The sequence below is a fragment of the Echinops telfairi genome, unplaced genomic scaffold (assembly GCF_000313985.2).
Source record: "Echinops telfairi isolate 266 unplaced genomic scaffold, ASM31398v2 ScPeMD7_7469;HRSCAF=8507_1, whole genome shotgun sequence".
In the NCBI taxonomy this organism is placed as follows: domain Eukaryota; kingdom Metazoa; phylum Chordata; class Mammalia; order Afrosoricida; family Tenrecidae; genus Echinops; species Echinops telfairi.
The window spans coordinates 14,210,735-14,234,248 of NW_022111373.1; the positions used below are offsets into that span (position 1 = coordinate 14,210,735).

General features: G+C 41.5%; 1 protein-coding gene across 7 annotated transcripts in view; it reads left to right on the forward strand.

Annotated features, from left to right (window-relative positions):
• CUNH5orf63 (chromosome unknown C5orf63 homolog) overlaps positions 1-23,514 on the forward strand; it is a 41,369-nt gene that overhangs the window by 15,941 nt on the left and 1,914 nt on the right. Inside the window, exons 2-6 of one of the 7 annotated variants that reach the window (XR_006679585.1) lie at positions 90-230; positions 5,701-5,822; positions 11,144-11,200; positions 11,854-12,149; positions 20,173-20,259. Coding sequence is in view for 6 of the 7 variants with exons in the window: in XM_045285294.1 (XP_045141229.1) it covers positions 5,709-5,822; positions 11,144-11,200; positions 11,854-12,045 (363 nt within the window). In the remaining variant the exon portion in view is untranslated. Of the gene's footprint in view, positions 1-89; positions 231-5,700; positions 5,823-11,143; positions 11,201-11,853; positions 12,267-15,778; positions 17,612-20,172; positions 20,408-23,514 lie in introns of those variants that run through there. The other 6 variants (XM_045285295.1, XM_045285298.1, XM_045285296.1 and 3 more) reach the window with 6 other exon arrangements.

Consider the following 23,514-nt stretch of genomic DNA (forward strand, 5'->3'; position numbering starts at 1 on the left):
CCCATGTTGTATTTGATGCTGTCGTAAAGACCACTGAAGTGGGCCTCAGCTTTGTTGAAAGGCTAGCGAGCGTTCCCTTTCTCTTTCAGGGTGAGCCCTGCCTCTGTGAACCGCACTGGACTTGAAGCAGCAGGAAGTCCCCATCTCCATTGTTAAGCTGTGGAATCTGTTTTAGGCACATTCTAAATCCTGTCTCCGGCCTTTTGCTTTTCTGAAAGTCTGCAGCAAAGGTGACCCAATTGTCTTTCTTTGATATTATGAACACAGCTCTTTTGGCTCATATCACAGAGGCATATAACAAAACACCAAGGATAAAGCTGGGTCTGTGCGTGTTGTAAGAACACACTACACTCATGACAAGATTCAATGACATAATCCAAAAGAAGTTGTCCTTTCACAGACATGAGTTACCAGGCAGAGTCTTTCAGGATATATATATATATATGAAGTTGTCCTTTCACAGACATGAGTTACCAGGTAGAGTCTTTCAGGAGATATATATATATATATGATACTGTTGAAAACTAATAGAACTAATGAAAGTGTCACATTGACAGAGTAGCCCATATTAAAATTTTACTTCAAGCAAGCATGTTTCGGTGAATGTGACATTGACAGCAATGATATTTGGATTTACAGAGTTAGTAAAATGTTCTAAGAAGAGTACGATGTAGTCGCAGTCGGAGTGCATCATGTTTTCATGACACTTCTAGAATTACATGGACACCAGGGTTCAGGTGTTGGGCCTTAATATCTTGGCATAATACTTTATCAGGGTAATGAGCTTTTGCTCTATATCCAGCTCTAGTGCAATTACAAACATGCTGCTTCCAACACAACATGCTAGTTTTACATTATGGGTAAAAAGCATGTGCCTGAGGACATTTGCAAAAATGCAGTAGTAAAATTACATTTCCCAGTAAGTAAATGTGCCATGTTTAACTAAGTGATTAGAGTCATGCAAGAAAGTAGCAATGGAGAAAACAGTGGCAAAGAGAACAAGTTGTAATAGATTGGTGGTAGCACTGAAGACTTTCCTTAGCTCGCTGGGTTGGTTGAACAAATATGCCCACAAATCTGGAAAGAATAGCAGCTCTGTTTACTATGACAGGTTTTATTTGTCTTGGGTACAACCAAGATTACATGCTGTGCTTTGTCCTGTTAGAAATGCTGAAGCAGATTTCCATTGTGAATGTGACTTTTTTTTTTAAAGCCTTAACACCTCAGTCTTAACTCAGCTGGGTAAAAGCAATAAGTTTGCCTTTCCCTACCAGCTAGACATCAATAAATCTTAAATCCTCCACCAAAAGCATGTAGCTCCGGTTCACTGTCCTGGCTGTCGTCTTAGGTCACTGCCATGGACAGCCCGATCATTATCATTTCTAAAGGCTGTCTTTTAGCTTCTATACTAACAAAACCGATTTAAATTTTTTTCTTTCTCCCGACAACTGCAGGATGCCTTCTATAACCCAACGCCCCCGATGCAGTGAATTACCTAATGTAGCCTCTAGCTATAATCTTTTAGCTCTCACCAAATGATTGGGTAGGACTATGAAAATGTGAGGTGCATATGGCCCACCAAGAAGACTGGGTAACTTTCTAATCATGTAAATAAGGTACATGGCACCACTTTGGGGGTGGGACCAGGTAAATAAGGGGAATGGAACCCTAACATGGGGAATGGTCAGTCTTGCCACCCCACTGAGCTTAAAATGGACCATTCCAGAAGCAGGAAATGGGGATCTCACAACTATTAAGAAAGAAGCCTCAAGAATGGAGCATATCCTTTGAATCTTAGATCCCTGCACTGAATGTTCCAGATCCAGGAGACAAAGCTGTGACATCAAAAAGAGCAAGAGGCAGCGAAGTGCAGTGGCCAAGAAATGGCGGCAGCAGAGGCAGCCAACCCAGAAGATTTCCACAAGACTTGAGCGGTGGGCTGCCTGGCCCACAGAGAAAGCTGAGTGTCTTTAGGTGGGAGGTTTGCTGGCAGAGTGGGGTGACTCCAGGTACTTGACAAAGGAGCACGGTTTGTCCATCCACCCAGCTAGAGCTGACTGCTTTCAGGCCAAGGCTTACTGGGGGAGTGATGTGCCACCTCAGGGCACTTAATTGGCAGAGCTAACCGTGCTTTCTAACATTTGCCTGAGCACACTAAGGGGCCAAAGCCAAAGAGGCTTGTCTGCAGGCATAGCTGAGAAGAGGCTGTCCTGATCTAAGAACTGTATCCTGAGTTGTTTCTGTTACGGAATTACAACCCATTAGTTACCTAAAGCATCCTATAATTGTATTTGCTAGGAGTCCTGTTTGGCCATTGTAACAAATTATCGAGTCCAGCTGAGAGAGAGTGGTGTGTGGTGTTAGAATTGGTTAAAAGTTTAGAGAATGGAGGCACTTCTGGTGTCTTAGTCTGGGTTCTCTAGAGAAGCAAAACCATTGACCTGCATAGATAGATATAGATAGATAGATAGATAGATAGATAGATAGATAGATAGATAGATAGATAGATGATAGATAGATAGATAGATAGATAGACTGAAGAGGTTTAAATCAAGGAAATGGCTCACACAGCTGTAGAAGCAGGCCAGTTTCTGGTCCATGGGTCAGAGGTCAAACTGGAGGTGTCTCTCCTGACTCACATAGCTGCAGGGGCTGATGATCCCAAGATGTCCATGTCAGATGACAGATTTCTGGCATAGAGGTCAATGAATCCAAGATTCATTGTAGCCTTCTGGTTGTAGAGACAAATGAATCCAACGTCAAAAGGTAAGATGACAGGTTGCTGATGATGCCCTGTCTGGGCAGGAAATATCAGCAGACTGCTGGGCTGAAGCACAAAGAACAGGAGTCAAAAAGCCAAATGCAAGATTCAGACCCAGAATAAAAGCAAGCTTTTCCAGAGCATCCACTTGTATTGGAAGCAGGCCACACCTTAAAGGAGATCTCATCATATGGGATTCCTAGGTCTTGACTATCAAATCACCGAGAAACCTGGCTCAGTGAAATGAACACAAAACCTCAACTCCCAATTAGCTTTGGGTTGTTGATGCCTGTGATGATTCTCTGTCCCCTGTTTGAAGTTAGAGGAGATCAGATGTTTCTCCTACGCTGTTTCACAACACCCTATGAGAACCTTCCCAAATCCAGTGAGGTGAAAGTTTCCACCCAGCCTAAATATGGCCAGATTATATCTTCCCCTCCCATTTATTTTCTGTGTAGACTAAAAATTTGTCACCACCCTCATTCACTTGCTAAGGTTGTTAATTCAACTAATTTATGGAAAATGTGTATTTGTTAAGAGCTGCTATCAAGTAGGCACTCACCCATGGTGAGCCCATGTACAATGATATCACTCTTCTGATCCATTGGATTGTCACTGGCTGATTTTTCAACAGCTTTATTAACATTTAATTCACATTCCCTGTGATGTAATGGTTTTAATAATTTTGAAAGAGTTGTGTAATCACCACAATCAATGTTAGGGCATTTTCTTCATTTTTGTACTCATCGGCCATATTTAGGCTGGGTAAAATGTTTCCCCTCACTGGATTTGGGAAGGCTCTCACCCAGTCTTTTTTTATAGTCTTTGTCTGAGCCAGCCACTGAGGCGTGTTCAGCATCAGAGCCACACACAGGCTTCACTGACAGGCAAACATAGCCATGAGGTACATTGACCAGAATGCAAACCTGGGTCTGCTGTGAAAGGTGAGGATTCTACCCCTGTTCAGCACTTAAAGTAGTGCAGCAGAGTGTTCAGCTCTGTGGACTAACTTTCTACCTTGGGACACCTGAGTAATCTATCCTTGCATGATTCTCACCACATTACTATCCTAATGTATTATTAGGAAAAGTAGAAGAGTAAAGAGCAATCATTGTTCTCATGGATTAGTATTTCATATTTTTGCTCATGTGATCTTTACTTCCTATAGTTGGGGGGTTTTCTCCAGGGTTATATCAGCCTGCTTGAAATTAGCTTAAGGCTAAACTAACACTGAGGAGCCCAGGAGCTAGTAGAGATGGGGCACATAATTAATATAGTCATGCTCTGTGGAGTGGATCAGGAGGAGGCTGGAGATGGTGCTAAAGGGGCTGGAATTAGCTGTATAACCTTGAGAACACCCTGAGGAACATTCCCCTTTAGTTATCATGGAGAGAGCCAAATAGTGACTACTGTGCTCCCGGAATGTCTCATCAGGGTCAGAGGCGAGACTAAGGAGGCTGAGAAAAGCTCACTCCATTACTCTGATAGTCAAGTGAATCTTCGAGTACCTACTGTGTGCCAGGCATAATGGTAGGTGCTTGGAGATGCAGGGGTGAATAAGTACCTGCTAATGCGGAATGGAGAAGTAGTGAAGAGGACATAGATAAATAACTTTAATAACGACGTTGGCACGCTATCCATACCAGTGGGCTCAAACACACCAACAATCATGCAGATGGCACAGGCCTGGGCAGCACTTTGTCCTGTTATAGTTGGACATAAGATCACCGTAAATGAGAGCCAGTGGGATCACAAGTCACAACAAGAGATAGGGCAGAAAGTTCTAGGAAGGTGAAGACAGAGAGTGCTGGGCTGGCCAGTGTTGGTAAGGCAGGTAGTTACAAGGGGCCTCTCTCTGAAGCAGTGCCATGAGCTCAGGCCAAATGAGGAAGAGCTACTTAGAAGTACCCCAGCCATCTCAACAGCAAGTAGAGAGGCCGTGAGGAAGAAATGGTCTTCGGGAATTATTCAAAGAATCCAAAGATCTTTGTGGCCAGCGCATGGTCAGAGAGGGGAAAGCAATAGGTGAGGGTGGAGAAGAGGAGAAAGCAAAATTAAGAATGAATGAATTCATGTTGGGAAGCGTCATAAATGATTAAATCAAGCACACATGTTTTTAGAAGTAAAATGACGATGTTTATAGTTTTAAGGACAAAGCAGAAGGCTCAGTAGAATAACCGAGGAACACGTCGGTGTCTTATGTTGAGTGAAGTAGCAGGATGAGGGAATTTCAAAGCCTAGTGTTTGACATACCGTTACTCCCTACTTGTTCTTATTAAAATACCTCCAGTAGAAAATTTAAAAATTCTTTGTAAAGCAATTGAGTAGATTTTCGTTTCCCCTGACAAGTTAACTCAGCCTAATTCTCCATGGGAGTCTCTATAGCCATAGTTTTGCATTTCCCCATTTCTTGCTATGGAGGGGCATCTATCTTGCCAGAGGTAGCCTGCACCTTCAGCTGGGAGCTTGTGCTGCTTGCTAACAGCTTTCTTTACAGTGGTGATGGCATGGTGATGGTGACTGCTTGCCCATGATGTAGGTTATCCTTGTGAATGAAAACCACCTTGGGAAACGTCCACGTTTTAGGGGATTTTCATAATGCTGGCAAATTGTGCAGGTGAAATTTAATCTTGTACTCAAATTAACAAATACACGCAGTTTGTTTACAGAAGCCAAGTGATTAGGTTTACAGCTATTCTATTTACATGAATAAATATGGAGTTTCCCCCTCCATCATAAATTCTGTTTTGTTTGGAAGGTAGTGGATAGTGAAGCATCCTGGAGACTTGCCAAACATCTGGGCCTACAGCCCTCTTGGAGTCCAAGGCCCAAATCTCAAGTCCTCACACTCCCATCGCAGAGGCTGCCACATGCTGTTTGTGTGCTGAAGAGCAAAGCACAGGGCACCTAAGCTGACTGGTTCCTTTTTCTCTTGGCAGACTTAAAGATGCTTTGGTTTCGAGGCAACAGAGTGCACCTCGCCAGATACTCCTTTGGATTCCTCCTGAGAAATCTCTCTACCTCTAAGACAAATCTGCCTGTGCTGACTTTATTCACAAAGGTACAGAGAAAAAGTAAAATTACAACTCTGAAAATGTCAGCTACTAAAATTGTTTGGGAAAGATAACAGAATGTTCCAAGGAAAAGCAATAGGATAAGCTATCTTCAGACCTGCTCCTCAATTTTTCCAGCAACGTGTTAGTAGTCACTTTGTTTCCTACCCAGACCCCTCATTGGTTCACAACCCGAGAGGGCATGTTAGTATATTTAGTGGTCCTCTCACTCATACATTGACGGGGTGGGGAACTACTATGTTATAATTTGATGTTTACAAATATATCATTTAGAAGTACTGATGTTTCTATCTCAAGCACTAGATTTAAGGCACTTCCCCCCAGGAAGATTTCCCCTAAGGAGCACCCCCCCAAGATATTTACAATATGAACATTATTGATCTCCTTTTGCTAGTTGACATGACCCTGTGTAATTTATAATCATAAAAGAAACAAAGTACAAGGTAATAGAATTAACTTCAGTGAATGAGACTGCAACTCAAAAAAAAGTCTCTTTGATAGATTTCAGACATTTCAGCAATATGAAAATATCCGGCAGTCAGTTATCTAATGACAAAGTTTAAGCAATTTTACAAAATGAATTTCTTATTGAGAATGCTTAATCTAAATGACTTTTCATATCCTTAAGTATATATTGCACTGGTGGAAATGATTGAACAAAAATATTTCATCTGAGAGTCTGCTGTGGGAAATGTATATGAGAATTAACCACAACAATAAAATACTCCCTTAAGGTCCATGGTGCTCACTCAGCCTAACTGTTCTGCACTGCTTTTCGATCTGAGCTGCATGACGGTTCTCAAAAACATTTACACACACACACACACACACACAAACACACACACACACCTACTCAGCTAACCGTGGGTCCTGCATGTGCCATTCAGCCTGTAATATCATTCCCCCCTTCAGAGTTCACAATCCAGTTAAAGAGCTACATAAACTGTAATTCCAGATGGTTCTCTGCTATGAACAATAGGAAGTATGTCCCAGGAGAATGTAATCGGATTGTATCCATTGGTCCAGTGTCTGAAACAACTTGATTCGTGTCGGTAAGCAGGTTAGCAGACTCTTCAGGTCTGCTTCCTCAGGCTTAACTCCATCCGTTTCTTAAACCCCAAGTGCACCTCTCAGATGCCTGTGAGAACGCCGGCAAAGGGCCCATGGCTTTCTCTGGGCTCTGAGTAGTCCATCGTGAGCTGAGCGTAGCCAAGAGGGACCGGATGCTGATTGCCTCAGACTAGGCCCGGTGTTCCTCCTCTACTGCTCAGGAATGGAATCAGCCATGAGACAGGAGCTGAGGGGGCTTCTGTGAGTAAAACCGCAGCACTCTGCTATACGAAAAGAGAGTGGCTGGTGGGCTGCCAACCCACCGTGTTCCACCGAGGGACAGAGTACCCAGCAAGTGCTGTGTTGGTGCCCACACACCATGGAGATCCCAGAAAAGGATGATATTAATGCTGCCTGAAAGATGTTCTTGTTTCATTACTTCTAGATAAATTAAAAACTTACTTTCTTCAAAACTAAGACTGGACTTTATTCTTGTCTTTGGAGAAACAAAAGTTAGTAATCACATGAAAGCTTGACTCCATTAGCCTATAAAACACACTGAAGAAGTGGCCGCCTTCTCCCTTTCCCAAAATGATTCACCCAAATCTTCAGATTAGTTGGTTCTTATATGAATTACAGCTTGCATTAAATAGCTCAAAATGTATGTGTGTATGAATTGGGCGGTGTACAGAGCACATCATTTTTCCATTCAACAGTGCATCCTCTTTCTGTTTCATGTAAATATTGATTACAGCCCCCACAAAGTAACACCACGGGTCCCCCTTCCTCCCTGTGATTCTCATTCCCCTGGCTCCTTTCCTACCCCTGCTTGTTTTCTGATCTTGGCCTTTGGGTAAAGGTTGCCCTCTCTATCTCAAATGATTGGCTAGCCTGTGAAATGCGTCCCTGCTCAGTGTTCCTGTTTACCTTACAGAGCTGTCCATCCTTTGACTGAAAACGGCCCCATAAAGATGAGCTTAGCTCCAAGCATGAGGGCAGTGCGAAGGCCCAGTCTAGCAGGCAGAGGGGTTTACTGATCTCTGACTGACCAGCAAACCTGGTCTTTTTCATGATTTCAAGTTTTGTTCCACGTTTGTCTTCCACTCTACCCAGGCCCTTCTAATGTGATCCCTTTCAGAGCAGTAGGTAGTGGGTACCATCTGGTTCTCAAAGTCATGGAAGCCGATATGATATTCACATGGTTCCTTAGTCCGCTGGACTAATTGCTTCCATATGCCTTCAGTTTTCTTCAGACAGGGAAAAAGCAACAGTTGCACCTTTGGTGGCTGAGTTAGTTAATTGTGCCAGCCTGGCCGATAATCACATGTGGTGCTGGTTGAAAGGCGGAGGGATAAATGGGTGGTGAAGCCTCGCCTTTCGAGTTCTCGGGTCTCTTGTTTTGTGGTGGTTGCATCGGGTGCAGCTGCCTTAGCAGTTCCCTGCTTCAGCTTGCAAGATTGACTTCCTCCAAGACATCCCCAAGGAGAAGCTGCATGGATCTATCCCGATGCAGCCCTGGATGCTGGAGCAGCCATGTGGAGACCCTTGCCAGTGCTGAGATGCTTACACATTCATGGACTCAGCTTTCCTCCTGCAGTCGCCATCATTGCCTCTGTTTTGTGAGGTGGAGGACTTTGTGGACTGGTGTTGGGTTAATGGGTTAATGTTGGACTTGTGGGCTTGGGCAGCATTGGGTTGGGATGTTTTCGTGATGCACCTTTTCTTTACATAAAACTCTCTCTTATACATGAGTCGCCGTGGATTTGTTTCTCCAAAGTACCCAGACTAATACAGTGGCTGTCCACAAGGTTTTAAAAACCTAGGTACCACTCATCAAACTAGGATTTGGAACATTGGCTTTGAAGACTATGTTGTGTCAGTTGACTTTGGTGTCCCCGGAGACTGTGGCGCTGGGCCTAGAGAACCAGTGACTCAGTCCCTCAAGGCGTTTGGTGATGGCTAAGAATTTATTTTCATAAATAATCCCCCTTTATTCTATTGCATTTGTGGATGTGTTCGCAGCAGAGGTATATACATATGTAGACATTTGTTCTGTCGAACCTATATATATTCAAGGTATAGTCCCATTCTTCTCCCCAAACCTGTTCAGCTTGAAGGTCCTTCTCTGCCGCCACTCGTAGATTATTGCAGGGTCCCATCGGTAATAGTATTGACCTTGTTGCTTTGAACTCTTGTGCTCCTCACAGTGTCTTCCTTTGCCTTCATTGTTCAGTGCTGACCGCTCCCTTTTTGTATATTGTTTTCCCCTTTATCCGAGTTAATATGCTTGCATTATTAAAATGTTATTAAAACAAAAGATAAAATGTATTTTCATGATTAGAATTAGCCTGGTTTTGTTTTCTTTTTTGGTGTGGTATTTAAATGCTCTGCTTTTTGAACTTATAGGCCCTTTAAAATCTGATGATCCATTCCTTATAGAGGGTTATACACACATGATAGTTTGCATGCATTTCCATAGAAAAAAAACAACTGTGTCAGACTCTTGTACATTTTTTTATGAGTTAAACTTTGGTACATTTGGTTCTTGTGCATTATAACATGTCTTATTTTGCTTTTAAGATCCTGTGTTGACATGGTTAAATGATTATTTTAAAATAATATAAACCATCTCTAATACCCGATATATTAATAATGCTAATAACACGATGAGCCAAATTCTCTGACCTGAGAAATTATAGCCAGAAAGGCAACTTCCTTTGAAGGAAAATGTTCTTTTGATGAGTGGAGCCCTATTTCAAAACAAGTTGTGAGTTAAAATAGAGGAAGGAATGCTCTTATCTCACACAGCTCACCTTTTACCATCACAGATGGTTAGAAGCAGATTTTATATTTAATATTAAATCAGTAATGCTGAGTCTATCTTAAGCTTATCAAGAGAACCTATTGAAAAGCAAGCAACTCACTGCCCTTGAATCGATGCCAACTCATCACAACCTTATAGGACTGGGTAGAACTGCTCCTGTGAGCTTCCTAGACTGTGACTTTTTATGGGAATAAGGGGTAGAGAGCCCCATCTTTCTTCCACAGAGCTGCTGGTGATTTCAAACTGCTGACCTTGCCAGTTAGTAGCCCAAGGCATAACCAGGGCTCCTTAAGAGAACCTGTAGCTAGTCCTTATTCCCAGAAACAACGTCTGAGACACCGTTAAAACCTGCCAATCATGCCCAGTATTTTTGACAGATTTCTCAGAAGACAGTTAGGAATGCAACTGTGGACACTGAAACTTGCTTGTCCTTCAGGGGAAGAATTATTCCAGAAGCCCTATGCTTGATACTCTTAATGATAAAATAGACAAAACATTAATGAAGTGATATCATCATCATTCAAAGTGAGTAGAGATATTTCCCATTTTAAAAATGGGGCAATCTTTGATGCGGTAATGCTTCCTTCAGCCAGAGATTCACTTGCTAGTGGGGTGCCTCCAGGTATTGAATTGAGGAAGCCATATTTGCTGATTCATGAAGGTAGACCTAAATGCCTTTGGACTGAGAATTATGGTGGAGTGGTGTGCCCTTTGCACCCTTACTGGAAGCCCTCAAAGAGCGTCTTAACCATCGCTTGAGCAGGGCAGAAGCCGACAGGCCGTGTAGCTGAGAGGTCAAAGACCAGAGAGAGGTCATGGCTGGGAAGAGGCTGCCCCTACTGAAGAACTATGTCCTGAGCATTTCTGATCCTGTTAACTTCCCTATTAAATTATGTGAGACCAAAAAAAAAGATGGGACAATCACCTCCTAATGGGTTTGTTTATTCCCCTGGACTAGGGAAAATAAGGTAGCAAGGCTCATTCACCCCGCCTCCTTCAGAATAAACTTTAAGTCAATCTGTGGGTGTCATCCAGGCCTAGTGCAAGAAGCTTGGAAGTTGCAAGGCCCCAGGACTATAAATTGGTGAGGAGAAATCATTCCAGATAATAATTAGATGAAGTTAGTAACAAATGCAAGCCTTAAATGTATTGTGCATTTATAAGTATATGCGTGTACATTAAGTAAATTTGTGCAGAGGGGTGGGGGAAGCAACCAAAAAACACTGAGAGCCCATCCACTATGAAAAATATGCTGTTTGTAAGATTCTCTGTGGCAATGTTCTGCTTCAGAAGTAAAGCAGCCTAACTGACCTGGTAGACAACTATCCTTTACAATAAGTACAGTCTGCTTTGTGTGGGGTTTTTCCCATTATTATTGTTGTTAGGCAGCTTACCATTCTTTGGGTTTAATAGCTTTATTTTTTCCTCCTGTAGGATCCATGCCCCCTTTGTGATGAAGCCAAAGAAGTACTCAAGCCTTATAATAACAGGGTAATATAATACAGTTGGCTTTTATGTGTATGGAATGGATATTGTGTGTGGTATAAAGTATCTGCCTGGATCCATTTTTTAAGAAAAGAGATTAAATGATTTTTCATTTAAATTTTCATTCTATTCTTCAGAGAGAGATTTTTAGTGCTTATTTCCATAAAACTCATTACCCCTAAGTGTTTTCCCCAGAACAGGACTAGTTTTCTTACTTAATATGAGTCAAAGTTAACTAGCAGGTGCAATATTCAGGCTTTTAAATCATTTTTGTCTCCATCACCTTTATCTCATTTTGCAACTCGCACGGAAGTATTTTCATGCAGCATGCCATCACACCTTTTCCATCCCCACAGCTTCTGTCATGATTCCCAGGTAGCAGCCCTGTTGGGGTGCTCATTTTGTTCCACTGGGGAACAAGTGGGGCCCTGATGTTCTATGAGAGCAGGGTAACAGAAGAGCAGCACAGAGTTAAGAGTTAAGGAAGATCATGAAGCCAGTCAAGCTGTGCCAGCCAGGGCACTTCATCATGATGGAGCTGAAAAATCAAAACGAAAAGCTCTCGGCAATAGAAACGCTTTGAGGATCACTTTATCACTGCATTTGCTGCATGTTCTTTGTTCTTTAAAATACAGAATTTTAGTGTGTCTTTGTTTCAGTTTATTTTACAGGAGGTGGACATCACACTCCCACAGCACTCTGCTTGGTATGAGAGGTATAAATTTGACATCCCTGTCTTCCATTTGAATGGCCAGTTTCTGATGATGCATCGAGTAAACATCTCAAAACTTGAAAAGCAGCTCCTGAAACTTGAGCAGCAAGGTGCTGAAGGTGGACCGGTGTGCTCATGATTGCTCCCCTCTCTGTCCATAAGGCATCTTCCTGAGGAAATGGCCGTGGCTACCTCATACTCCTTTGGTCACTTGCACATAGCCGGAAGGATGTTGTGAACCCAGTGGGTGTCAGATAAATGTTGACATTTCTCTTCTGATTGGTGGAAATAACAATATGGGGACGGTTTACCTGTTGGCATTTCATAAAATAATTTTTTAAAATAGTAAAATAATCTTGATAAAATAAGAAGGGAGGGGGTGATGAAGGGAGGGGTGATGGAGGGAGGGAGAAGTTGATTTGTCCTATTTTCCTTTTTTGTATTAATGTTAAGGCACTTCACATTCACTGGACAGTGTCATTTGTAGATGGAAGAGTCTGCATCCCTGCTGCTGCCCTGGAGGGCTTAACTTTTTAGTGAAAGAATAAATGCTCTTCCACTCAGTAGATAAAGTGAAATGTGAATTGTTAATACACTGTGCACAGTCAGTAAAGGGATCTTTTCACAAATACATCTGCATGAAGCCTCTTTCACTGGGATTCAGTAGTACCTGTTTAAAATGAGAGCTCATTTCTGTTGGGTAAAGCAGAATATTGCTCCTAGCCAAAGAAGCTTCATTTGAGGAACACTGAAGAATGACTTGCAACCTCAAAAAGGTTCCAAGAAGCTCAACATGCTGTACACGTCGTCAGTGAATTGATTCATAACATTTCAGAATTGCCTTTGATAGTTTTTCAATTATTGTCAATCGAATTCATTAAGTTTATTATATGACAGTGGTTTATAAAGTTTAAAGATAGGAGGGAAATTCACTTCTGACCCAAACTGAACTGACTTGTCATCTCAAGACAAAATACACCATTCACTAATTTTTGTGAACTATTTAAAATGTAGGTAGATACCTTTATTTATATTTAGAAGCATATTTAGCCAATATACAAATGGATCCATTTAAAAGCAAAGCTGGCTTTTCCTCTTAAGACCACATCATTGCAATTTCATCTATAATGAAATTCTTTGATGAACTATTTTAATGAATTTGGGTATTGTGAGTCATTTTAATTTGATCTGTGTGATTCAGTCTGATGAGTTATAGACAGAGCTGGCAGACCTGAGTCTCTGTCTTTTCCAATCCCCTCAAATAAGGGGGGAAATCAGAAATGCAGAGAGTGCCAGAGACTTAGTCTCCAGTCACTCTGCCATCAGCTGCAGGGTCCGGTCTTGTTCCCAGGCCCTGCCTTCCAGTTAACCTATGCTCCCCGCAGGTCTCACTGTATTCTTTCCCTACAGCATCCTCATCTGTCTGCATCTAACACATTTGGAAGCAACCGAAAAACCCTCCAAAATGACAGTAAACTCACTGCTATTGAGTCGATGCCAACTCACAGTGACCTTTTAGGACAAGATGGAACTTCCCCTGTGGGTTTCTGAGACTGTCACTTTCTATGGGAGTAGAAAGTGCTGTCCCAAAAATGACTGGGGGGGGGTGGTGTTGGGGGGGGGGCGGGGGTGGGGCTTATAACTGAATACAGTTTTTATGCTTACAAATTTCTGGAGCACATTTCATTTGATATTGAAAATATGTATTGAGCCTTGTGGCAGTCGGAATTTTAAGATGACCTCAGTTACCCTTACCTTGCTGTTCATCTGGTTTTCACTGGCCTTTTTTTTTTTTGGTTAAAGAAGCAGTGAATGTTCAACCATTTAAGGAAGTAACATAGAATCAAAAGCCAACAGCAAAGATGGAAGAAGTCCATATTGTACTGAAGGCTTAGGCCAAAAAACAAGGTGCCAAGAATTGACAGAATACTAATTGACATGTTTCAATAAACAGATGCTGAGTGAAGAAATTTGGAAAACAGCTACCTGGCCAGTCTACTGGAAGAAATTCACACCCATGCCCATTACAAAGAAAGGTGATCCAACAGAATAAGACACGATCAAATAATACCATTAATGTCACACACAAGTAAAATTTTTCTGAAAATAATTCAAAACTGATTACAGAAGTACTTTGATAGGAAACAGCCAGAAATTCTAGGTGGCTTCATAAGTGGGGGTAGAATGAAGGATACCATTACTGGTAGTAGGTGGACTTGGTTGAAAGCAAAGAATACTAGAAAGATTTTGGCTGTATTTTATTGACTATGCAAAGGCATTTGTCTATGGATCCACATCAATTTATGGATAACAATGCAAAGAATGGGAATTCCAGCATCTTTGATTGTGCTCCTGTGGAACCTGGATATAGCCCAAGTGACAGTTGTTTGCCCAGAAGAAGGAGACACTGTGGTTTAAAATCAGAAAGATTGTGTGTCAGGATTGTATCCTTTCACCATATGCATTCAATCTTTGTCTTTTTCTGCTTCTAGTAGCTTTGGGCAATTGTTGGCAGATGATACAATGTTTCTTGCTGAAAGCAAGCATTTACTGATGAAGTTCAAAGACTATGGCCTTAAATATGGATTACACCTCAACATAACACAAAAATCTTCACAAGTGAACCAATAAGCAACATCTTGTAAACACGAAACATTGAAGTTGTCTATGATTTTATTGTACCTACATCCACAATCAACACATGGAAGCTGCAGTCAAGAAATCAATTAATGTATTGTATTGGACAAATCTGTACAAAACTTCTCTATATTATCAAAAAGTAAAGATGTCTCATTCGAGCCATGATCGTTTCGATTGCTTTGTGTGTTTGTGAAATCTGGGCAATGATTAAGGAAGACTGAAGATCAGTTGATGATTTGAACTGTGGTATTGGGGAAGAATATTGTATATACCATGGATTTCCAGAAGAACAGACAAACCTATGTTATAAGAAATAAAGCCAGAATAAGGATAGAAGTGAAGCAGCAAGTTTTAGTCTCATGTACTTCTGATAGGTGCAGCAATGGCTTGGAGGCCATGTCAGATCTCCTCCAGCTACACAACAGAGATGGAGAAGCTGACTGAATGTCAGCCTAAGCTCCAAATTGATGAGGCAGAGATCAATCAGGCTCCCACCCTCTAACCTTGTTCATTCTTATTCTCAACCAACCTTCCCTCCCAAGGGACTCTACTTTTCTACTAGGTTTGATAATCCATTACAGTGCCACAGAGAATTCACAGAAAATACTCATGGTTATGAGGTTTCACAGCGAAGCTAACGGACTAAAAAATGTTAAGACTACAGTTCCACAATACCTCTTCTAAAACATATAGATTATTCTCAAAAGAGCATAATTCTCAAGGCAAACCTATTTTACTGGTTGAGCTAAACTATTAGACTTTTTTTAAAGCCTTACTTTTTCAGATATCACTTTGTTCTTATGTAAAACTAATTTGTACACAATAAGCTCTTCACCTAATACCTCACCCAAAGGAAAACGTGATGCAATCTCTCTTTTCCTCCAAAGCTAGTGCTTTAAGAAAACGTGAAATCAGTGTTGAATCGGAATGTCATCCTGTGGCTTAGCCAAGCATAAGCTAGCTTGGCTGCTAACCGAAAGGTTGTTGGTTCAAACTCATCAGCACTCTGCAGGAGAAAGATGTGGCAGTCTGCTTCCATGGTATTATAGCCTTGGAAACCCTATGGGGCAGTTCTCTGTCCTACCAGGTCACTGTAAGGCAACTAAATGGCAAAAAATAATTGTTTTTTTATTGCTGCCCTTAGAGTAGCTACAAGGCTACTTTCTTCCAGATGTCTCATAACATTTTAAGAACTTACTGGAACACATAAGGCTTTGCTCCGTTTATTTCAGGAAGCAGGAATTCACTCATCTTAGGGGTCCACTCAGAAGAGTAGCTCCCAGAGGGCTTGGCAGTAATGAAGAAATCTGATAATAGGAATAGTAATGTAAGTAGGACTATGGAAGTACTGTATTACTAAGAAACCACCAAAAGTTAAGGCGATGCCATCCTCACTAAGCTTCAGCATCTTCCTTTCCCAGTTCTCTCCTGGGTGACCAGCTCCCTTGCCTACACAAGGTGTCTGCATCTCATCACTGCAGCTTGCTTAGGCTCTTCATTCCTCCTGACCTTTCTGATCAGCAATACAGTAGTTTAAAAATCCCAGGTAACCCCTAAGATTTTCAACTTATGTTTTCTAACCAGTCACCCAAGACATACATTGGCTGATGAAGCCTATAGAAGGATTCACCCTTGGGTCAGCTGTCCATTGCTGGTCCAGTCAGCTATGAGGGATGGGGAGATGGCCAAAATCATGTGGTATACAAACACCGACATTGCCCACTTAGCAGACAGTAGAAGCAGGGCTGGCAATGGTCAGTAATGCTTGTGCACATTCAAAAGCTTTGGTTTAGTTTGTTTTTGAGTTACAGTTCCATGAGCATAATTAAGTGTTCTGGGAATCCCATTCTTCACAATAACATTTCATCAATTGACATAATTCACACAATTGAATGTCTTTGGCTAGTCAATAATACACAGGCAAACCTCTTTCCGGTGTTCTCTACTTTCAGCCAAGATCCATTGGACATCCCTCCGCAGTGATATCCCTTATTCCGCATCTTTTTGTGAACCTACCCTGCATTACTGGCAGTTCTGTGTCAATGAAATGCTGCAATTGGTTTTGAATTATCTTCAGCATAATTTACTTGCATGTAATACTAATGATATTGTTTGAAAATCTCCACATTCTTTGGGATCACTCTTCTATTTCATGGACAAAATTTGAATCTCTTGCTGTCATTTGGCCAGGTAGCTGTCTTCCTAGTATCTTCACATAGATAAGTTGAGTACATCCAGTACTGCATCTGTTTGTTTTAACATTTCAATTGCATTCTGTCAATCCTGGAGCCTTGGCTTTTTGTTTTGTTTTGTTTTGTTCAGATGCCTGCAGTTCAGCTTGGGTGTCTTCTTTCAATACTCTTAGTTTTTGATATCTTGCCTCCTATATTGATTGAAGATCAACTGATTCTTTTTGGTACTCTTGTGCATTCCTTCCGTCTTCTTCTCATGCTCCCTGTGCTGTTCAACACTTTGTCCTTGGACTCTCTCAGTGTTACTTGCTGAGTGTGTTTTTCTCTTTTGGTTTTCGAGTTCCAGGTCTTTGAACATTTCATTGTAATGCTTCACTTTGTCCTTTGTCCTCCGGAGTCACCTTTTGCAGGTTCCTGTTCTGATGTTTTACTTCATCGTTTCTTTTATTTTAGCTATTGTACCGTTCAGTGCAAGGTTCAGAGTCTCTTCTGACATCCATTTTTAATTCCTTTTCCTGTCTTTCTGGTGACCTTTTCCTTTCTTTATGTGTGATTTCTTTGATGTCAAACAACAACTGATCTGGTCTTCTGTCATTATATTCAGTACATAAATTCTGTTCCTGAGATAGTCTCTAATTTCAGGTGAAATATATACAAAATTGTATTTTGGCTCATGTAAACTTACTTCCTTCTCTTCAACTTCAACTTGAACATGGATATGAACAACTAACAATGGTTCGTTCTTTTGGCCCTTGGCCTTTGCTGACAACATTGAATTAATTCATGGTCTCCTTCCACCAATGAGGTCTACTTGATTTTTTTGTAGTCCATCCAGAGAGTTCCATATGTATAGTCACCATTTATGCTGTTGAAAAAAAGGTATTTATGGGAGGGGGGAGCAGGGAGGGAGGGGGGAAAATGAGGAGCTGATGCCAGGGGCTTAAGTGGAGAGCAAATGTTTTGAGAATGATGAGGGCAATGAATGTGCAGGTGTGCTTTACACAATTGATGTATGTATGAATTGTGATAAGAGTTGTATGAGCCCCTAATAAAACGATTTAAAAAGGAAAAAAAGGTATTTACAATGAATAAGTGGATCAAAACAACAACAAAAACCCATGAACCCAAACTCACCGCAATCATCTAGATTCTGATTCTGCAGCCCTACAAGACAGAAGGACTGCTCCCTTTGGAGGTCCAAGACTTTCCATGTTTGTGAGAGCACACGGCCTCATCTTTCTCTCGGGCAGAGCCCGGCCACTGACCGAGCTTATAGTTCGTAGCTCAATGCATAGCCCACTCCTCCTTGAATAAGTCACTGGTCTTGCAAACTTTTCTGAAGAGCACATCACAAATTGAAAGGACCGAAGAGAAAATTCAAGTCTCCAGCTGTAGCATTGAAAGCTGATTCCAAGGACAAACTATCATCGTTTCTGTCCCCGAGACCATGTTTTTTTAATTACTAATACGTTTTTGTTTCCAACTTTCACATTCTAATCATCCATAATCATCAGTACATTTCTAGTGCATGTTTGATCAATGTCAGACTACAGAGTGTGGTAGAATTCTCCGATTTCTTCATTTTTGGAATGAATGTTTGGTGCATAAATTTGAATTATAGTTGTGTTAACTGTTCTTTCTTGTAGGTATCTAGATGTTATCCTATCAATGACAGTGTTGGGTTTCAAGATAGGTCTTGAAGTTCTTTTTGATGACGAATGTGATGCCCTTCACCTTCACCTTCTCATTCTCGGCACAGTAAACCACATGATTCGCTGAATCAAAATGGACAACCCCAGTCCATTTCCGCTCATCTTTTTACATTCCATTTCATTTTTTTCCCTCACAACTTCTATTTGTCTTGGCTTCATGCTTTATATGTTCCATGTGCTGACTAGTAATGGATATTTACAGCTAGTTCTTCTCATTTTGAGTCATGCCACATCAGCATTGAGGTCTGGAATCTCCATCCACTTTAAAATCGACTCTCCTTTGAAGAGGCAGCTCTTCCCTCATCATATTTAAGATGTCATGTAGCCCGAGGGGTTCACATTCCAGCACGACACCAGACAATGTTCTACTGCTCCTCATGAGGCTTTCCCTAGCCTTGCCACCACCACCTCTTGCCCCACCCCTGAAGAAGACTACAAGAGGGCTTTTCAGAAATAGCCTACAAGGTCCTTCTTTATAGTAGAGTTTAGTCCAGAAGCTCCCCGGAAATATGCGCAGGTGTTGACCCTGCTGGCATTCGAAATGCCTGCAGCATAACTTCCAATATCATAGCAACACCCACGCCACCACAGTACAACAAACTGATGAGTGGTGTAAAGCCTTGGTACTCCAACATGCTGCAACGTGGATAGAGCTGGAAGAAGTTGTGCTGGATGAAATGTCAATCACGAGAGGACAAGTAGTTTGTTATCTCATGTAAAAAACTCCGTAACAGGAAAATGTGTAGAGATCAAAGTTTGTTAGTGGTTACCAGGTATGGAGAGTGTGGAGATGGCTATTGCTGATAAGAGTACTGAGTTTCAGTTTATGGAGATGAAAATATGATATATGTTAAGGGTAGAGTTGCACAGCCAATTGATGTAATTGCTTTCATCAGTTGTGCACCGATAAAATAGTGAATTGGCTAAAGTTGTGTGATATATTGAAAACAACAACAAAGAGTAGTTGTTGAAGCAGGTTATGTACAACCAAGTGCTTCGTGGGCTTTTTAATTCCTTGTTTTGGAGTTTTCAGGTCATGATTTCCTGGGACACCTCAGCTCATTAGCCTAATAGCATATTTAATGCTTTTGTTCTACCTCCTAATTTTATGATCTAGGGTCTTAAATGCATGCTGGCAGCCATCTAAGATAGAGCAGTTAGTCTATGTTCACCGAGGGCAACGGGAAGAAGGGGAGTCAGTAAATGGAGGAGGAAATGAGATGTGTGGCTAATTGCTTCTATGAACAACTCCCTCCTTTGTTATAACTCCAGAAAAAAAATGATTGACCCTACCTACAGTTACTGAACAGTTTTATCCAAGATTTGGTAGAAGATCTGGATCAAAGGGGCAGAAATCTAGACCAGAATCTCAAATTATCATGGGCCCTAGACTTTTTGGAACATTGATGCCATATGTCCTGCCAAAACTATTGCTTTCATATAATCTCTAAATCTTAGACCAGAAAGATCCTTGAAGTCCACCTAAAACTAAACAGTAGTTTAGCTTAACTAGTGAAACAACCTGCTTGGCCCATCATGCTCTTTTAAGAACTGTATCGATAGGATCCCATGACAGCAGCAACTCAAAAGATTAGACAGGAATCAGAGAGGGCAGTGAGTTTATCCTGTGATTAGGAGTAGCTCAAAAAGAGAGAGTGGGGATATTATCGGTGTCACTGATTGTGCATGTAAAATGCTGAATTTGTGTATGTTTTGTTGTAGATGGTGTCACCAACAAAATTAGATAAATATACTTGCTGTCATCCAGTCGATTCTGACTCATCGCAACCATAAAGGACAACGTAGAAGTGCCTCTAGGTCTCCAAGACTGTCTCTATGCAAGTAGAAGCCTCTTCTGAGAGCAGCTGGCGTTTTTGAACTGCTGACCTTAGCAGCCCTCGGCTCTTCTCAATATAAATATGTGAAATTAAATTAAGAAAAAAAGAGTGTGACAAAATAACAATGTATAAACTATCAAGGGCTCATGAGGGAGGGGGGAATGGGGAGGGAGGGGGAAAATGAGGACCTAATGTCGGGGGTTTAAGTGGAGAGAAAAAGTTTTGAGAATGATGTACAAATGCGCTTTACACAATTGATGTGTGTATGGATTGCGATAACAGTTGTATGAGCCCCTAATAAAATGTTTAAAAAAAAAAGGACAGTAGAAAGCAGAGATAGTCCAATTGTCAGTAGATTCACAGATCAGAAGAAAAAAAAGTGATAAACATTAAGAATGAGATTGACAGAACTTTGAAGATAACTGACCTAATTTGGTGGGTGTCTGCTAACAAAGAATAGAGTCTGAAATGACTCCCATTCTTTTTGTTTGGGGTATTGGTAAATGCTATTATCCCTTAAGACAGAGAGTCAAGAGTTCAAGGGGAAGGGGAAGTTAGTTTTAAGTTGTTATACTTATTTGCTGATTGGAAAAAAACAGGCCTTGTGAACTGTCATGCTTTGCGGAAATCTAGGTAAAGATTAAGGGTTGCAAGTGCAAAACCAGAAGCAGATTTACAGTATAGATTTGAGAGACCTCAGAACTCCGTTGAAGCTGGGCTATAATTTAAGGAGGAGAGGGCTAGCACTAAACCCTGGGGAACTAAGTCATCACACAAAAAAGTACAGGAAGCCAATGAAGAAGAATGAGAGAAACACCATTTGATCCCTTAAACATTTGATAGCACCAAGAACTGAGACAGAATAGCTAGCAAGTTAGACAAGCTTCCTGCTCTCCTGGGTCACACCGTCTAGAGAAAGAGGCAAGTCAGCAAAAACTCCACATCAGTAGAAAATAATCATGTTTTGAGAGTCAGAAGAGGACCTTTTCCCCGAACAGTTGACAATATCAAATATCAAGAGAAATAGAGGACAATAACTGGAAGAAGAAGAAGAAAAAGACAATGAACTTGACAATTAGGAATTTAGTAATGTGGTAGGTTGACTCATAACCTCCAAAGATGCCCATGTTCTAAGCCCTGCTACCTGGATGTAACCCCTGCTACCTTGCATAGCAAGAAGGAACTTTCAGATGCAGTTACATTTAGGACCTTGAGCTGAGAGATCATTCTGGATTATGCAGTGACCCTAAATGCCATCAGGAGTGTCCTTGTCAATACGAGGAAACAGAAGCAGATTTGACTACAGAAGTGGATGTCAGAGTAGTGACAAGAGAAATATTGGAATGTGGAAGAAAGGGGTCCTGAATCATGGAAGAAAAGCTCCTTTAGAAGGTCAAAACTGGCAAGGAAACAGATGCTCTCTTAGAGCCTCCAGGAAAAAAATTTAAATTCCTGAAAGTACCTTGACGAGCCCAGTGAACCCGATTTCAGAATTCTGACTGACAGTACTACAAGAGAATAAAGTTGCATTACTTTAAGCCACCCAACTGTGGTAACTGGTTACTGCAGCAATACACAATAAGAATACGACTTGACCTTATTCATACCAGTGTTAGGGGTGGTGGGGAGTGTAGACTGGAAGAAAACTGTAGTAGGATTGTAAACAAGAGGTTCAGAAAAAGATAGCTGAGTATCTGCCTTTTGGGCAGTTTGCATGTAGTTCTCATGTGACCTCTGTGTTAGGCTGGGTTCTCTAGAGAAGCAAACCCAGCGATGCTTAGTTTCTCTAGGGAGAAATCTTCATCAAGAAAACGGCTCACGCAGTTGCAGAAGTGGGCACATCTTCTCCGAGTCCCCAGGGCCAGATGCTAAGCTGGAGGCTTCTCCTCACTGGTGTCACCTTGGGGGCACAGTTGGCTTTAGATCAAAAGGAACACGGCAGGCTGATGCCCAGCTGCCGGGGAGAAGGAACCCCAGGTCAGCAGGTAAGAGGACAGGCTGCTGTTGGCTTCCAGGGTTAGCAGGCAAGCTGGCAGGCCATTGGTTGGCTCAAGTCCAGAACTGGAAGTCCATGAGCCAGATGTAGAATCCAGACCTAGCAAAAAGGAAACAAGTTTTTCCACAGGGTCCTTATATAGGAAATAGGCCATGCCCCAAGGAAATTTCCTTTCATTTGCATCAGCGCTGTGATCTAAGTAGGGGGGTTGCATTCTACCATAATCTTATGACTGCTTGGAACCCCCAGCCTGTACTTTATGGGATTGATTATATCATGTTAGGTCATATCATGGGGGAGTTACCAGGCCTCAGTGGCCAAACCCCAGAGTTCTGGCCCAGCCGAGTTGATACAAAACCTATCTATCACAACCTTCTAAGAAAAAGCAATAGATTGTTCTAAAACTGATTATGGTGATGATTGCATATCTCTTTTTAAAATGTGTAAACCATTGAATTGTATGATATGTGGATAATATATCAATAGGTCTGTTAAAATTTTTAAAAATAAAAGAAACAAAGAATTGGCAGACAGTCACAGGACAAAGCAACCATATCCTTCAGCCTAGAAGAGCTAAACAAATGGGCAGCAAAATTCAAGCATACCATGGCAATCTGTCCTAGTCCCCGGATACATCGCACTCCACAGGGCTTTTATTCACCACAGAGGCCAAGCATATTTGGTATTGTGTCCCCCAAACCTGCACCCGACAGAGCATCGTGTCTCTGTGCTAACCACCGAGGTGGAGTCAGCAGAGAGTGGCCCCATTTGGGCCAGTCTTTGATTGAGGTGACTGATCTTTTGCATTTGCCGCTCAAGTTCAAAAAGCTCTGAATCCTAGAGCTTAGACAAGCAGAGAAAGCTGCAGAAAAATGAAAGCTTAAAATCGCAAAGGATGATGGAGCATAGCAACCCACCATAGCAGTGGTAGCCAATAGTGTAGAAGCGATAAGATTAATCGTATCAAAGACTATTAGTGAGTGTCAAGGAGTTCCTCTCTGTTGAAATTTACTAGAGGGCTTCAAAAAGTTTGTGGGGAAAAAATTCATTATCTTTTCATTCAATTTTTTCATGAATTTTTTAAGATGTTTCATATTGTTGAGCTATTTCTAATGGACAATTTTCTATCAGAAGCAGAGTATTGTTGTTGTTGTTGTTGTTGTTAGGTATCACCCTTGTTGGCTCTGACTCATAACAACCCTCTTTACAACAGCTAACACTACTGTACCT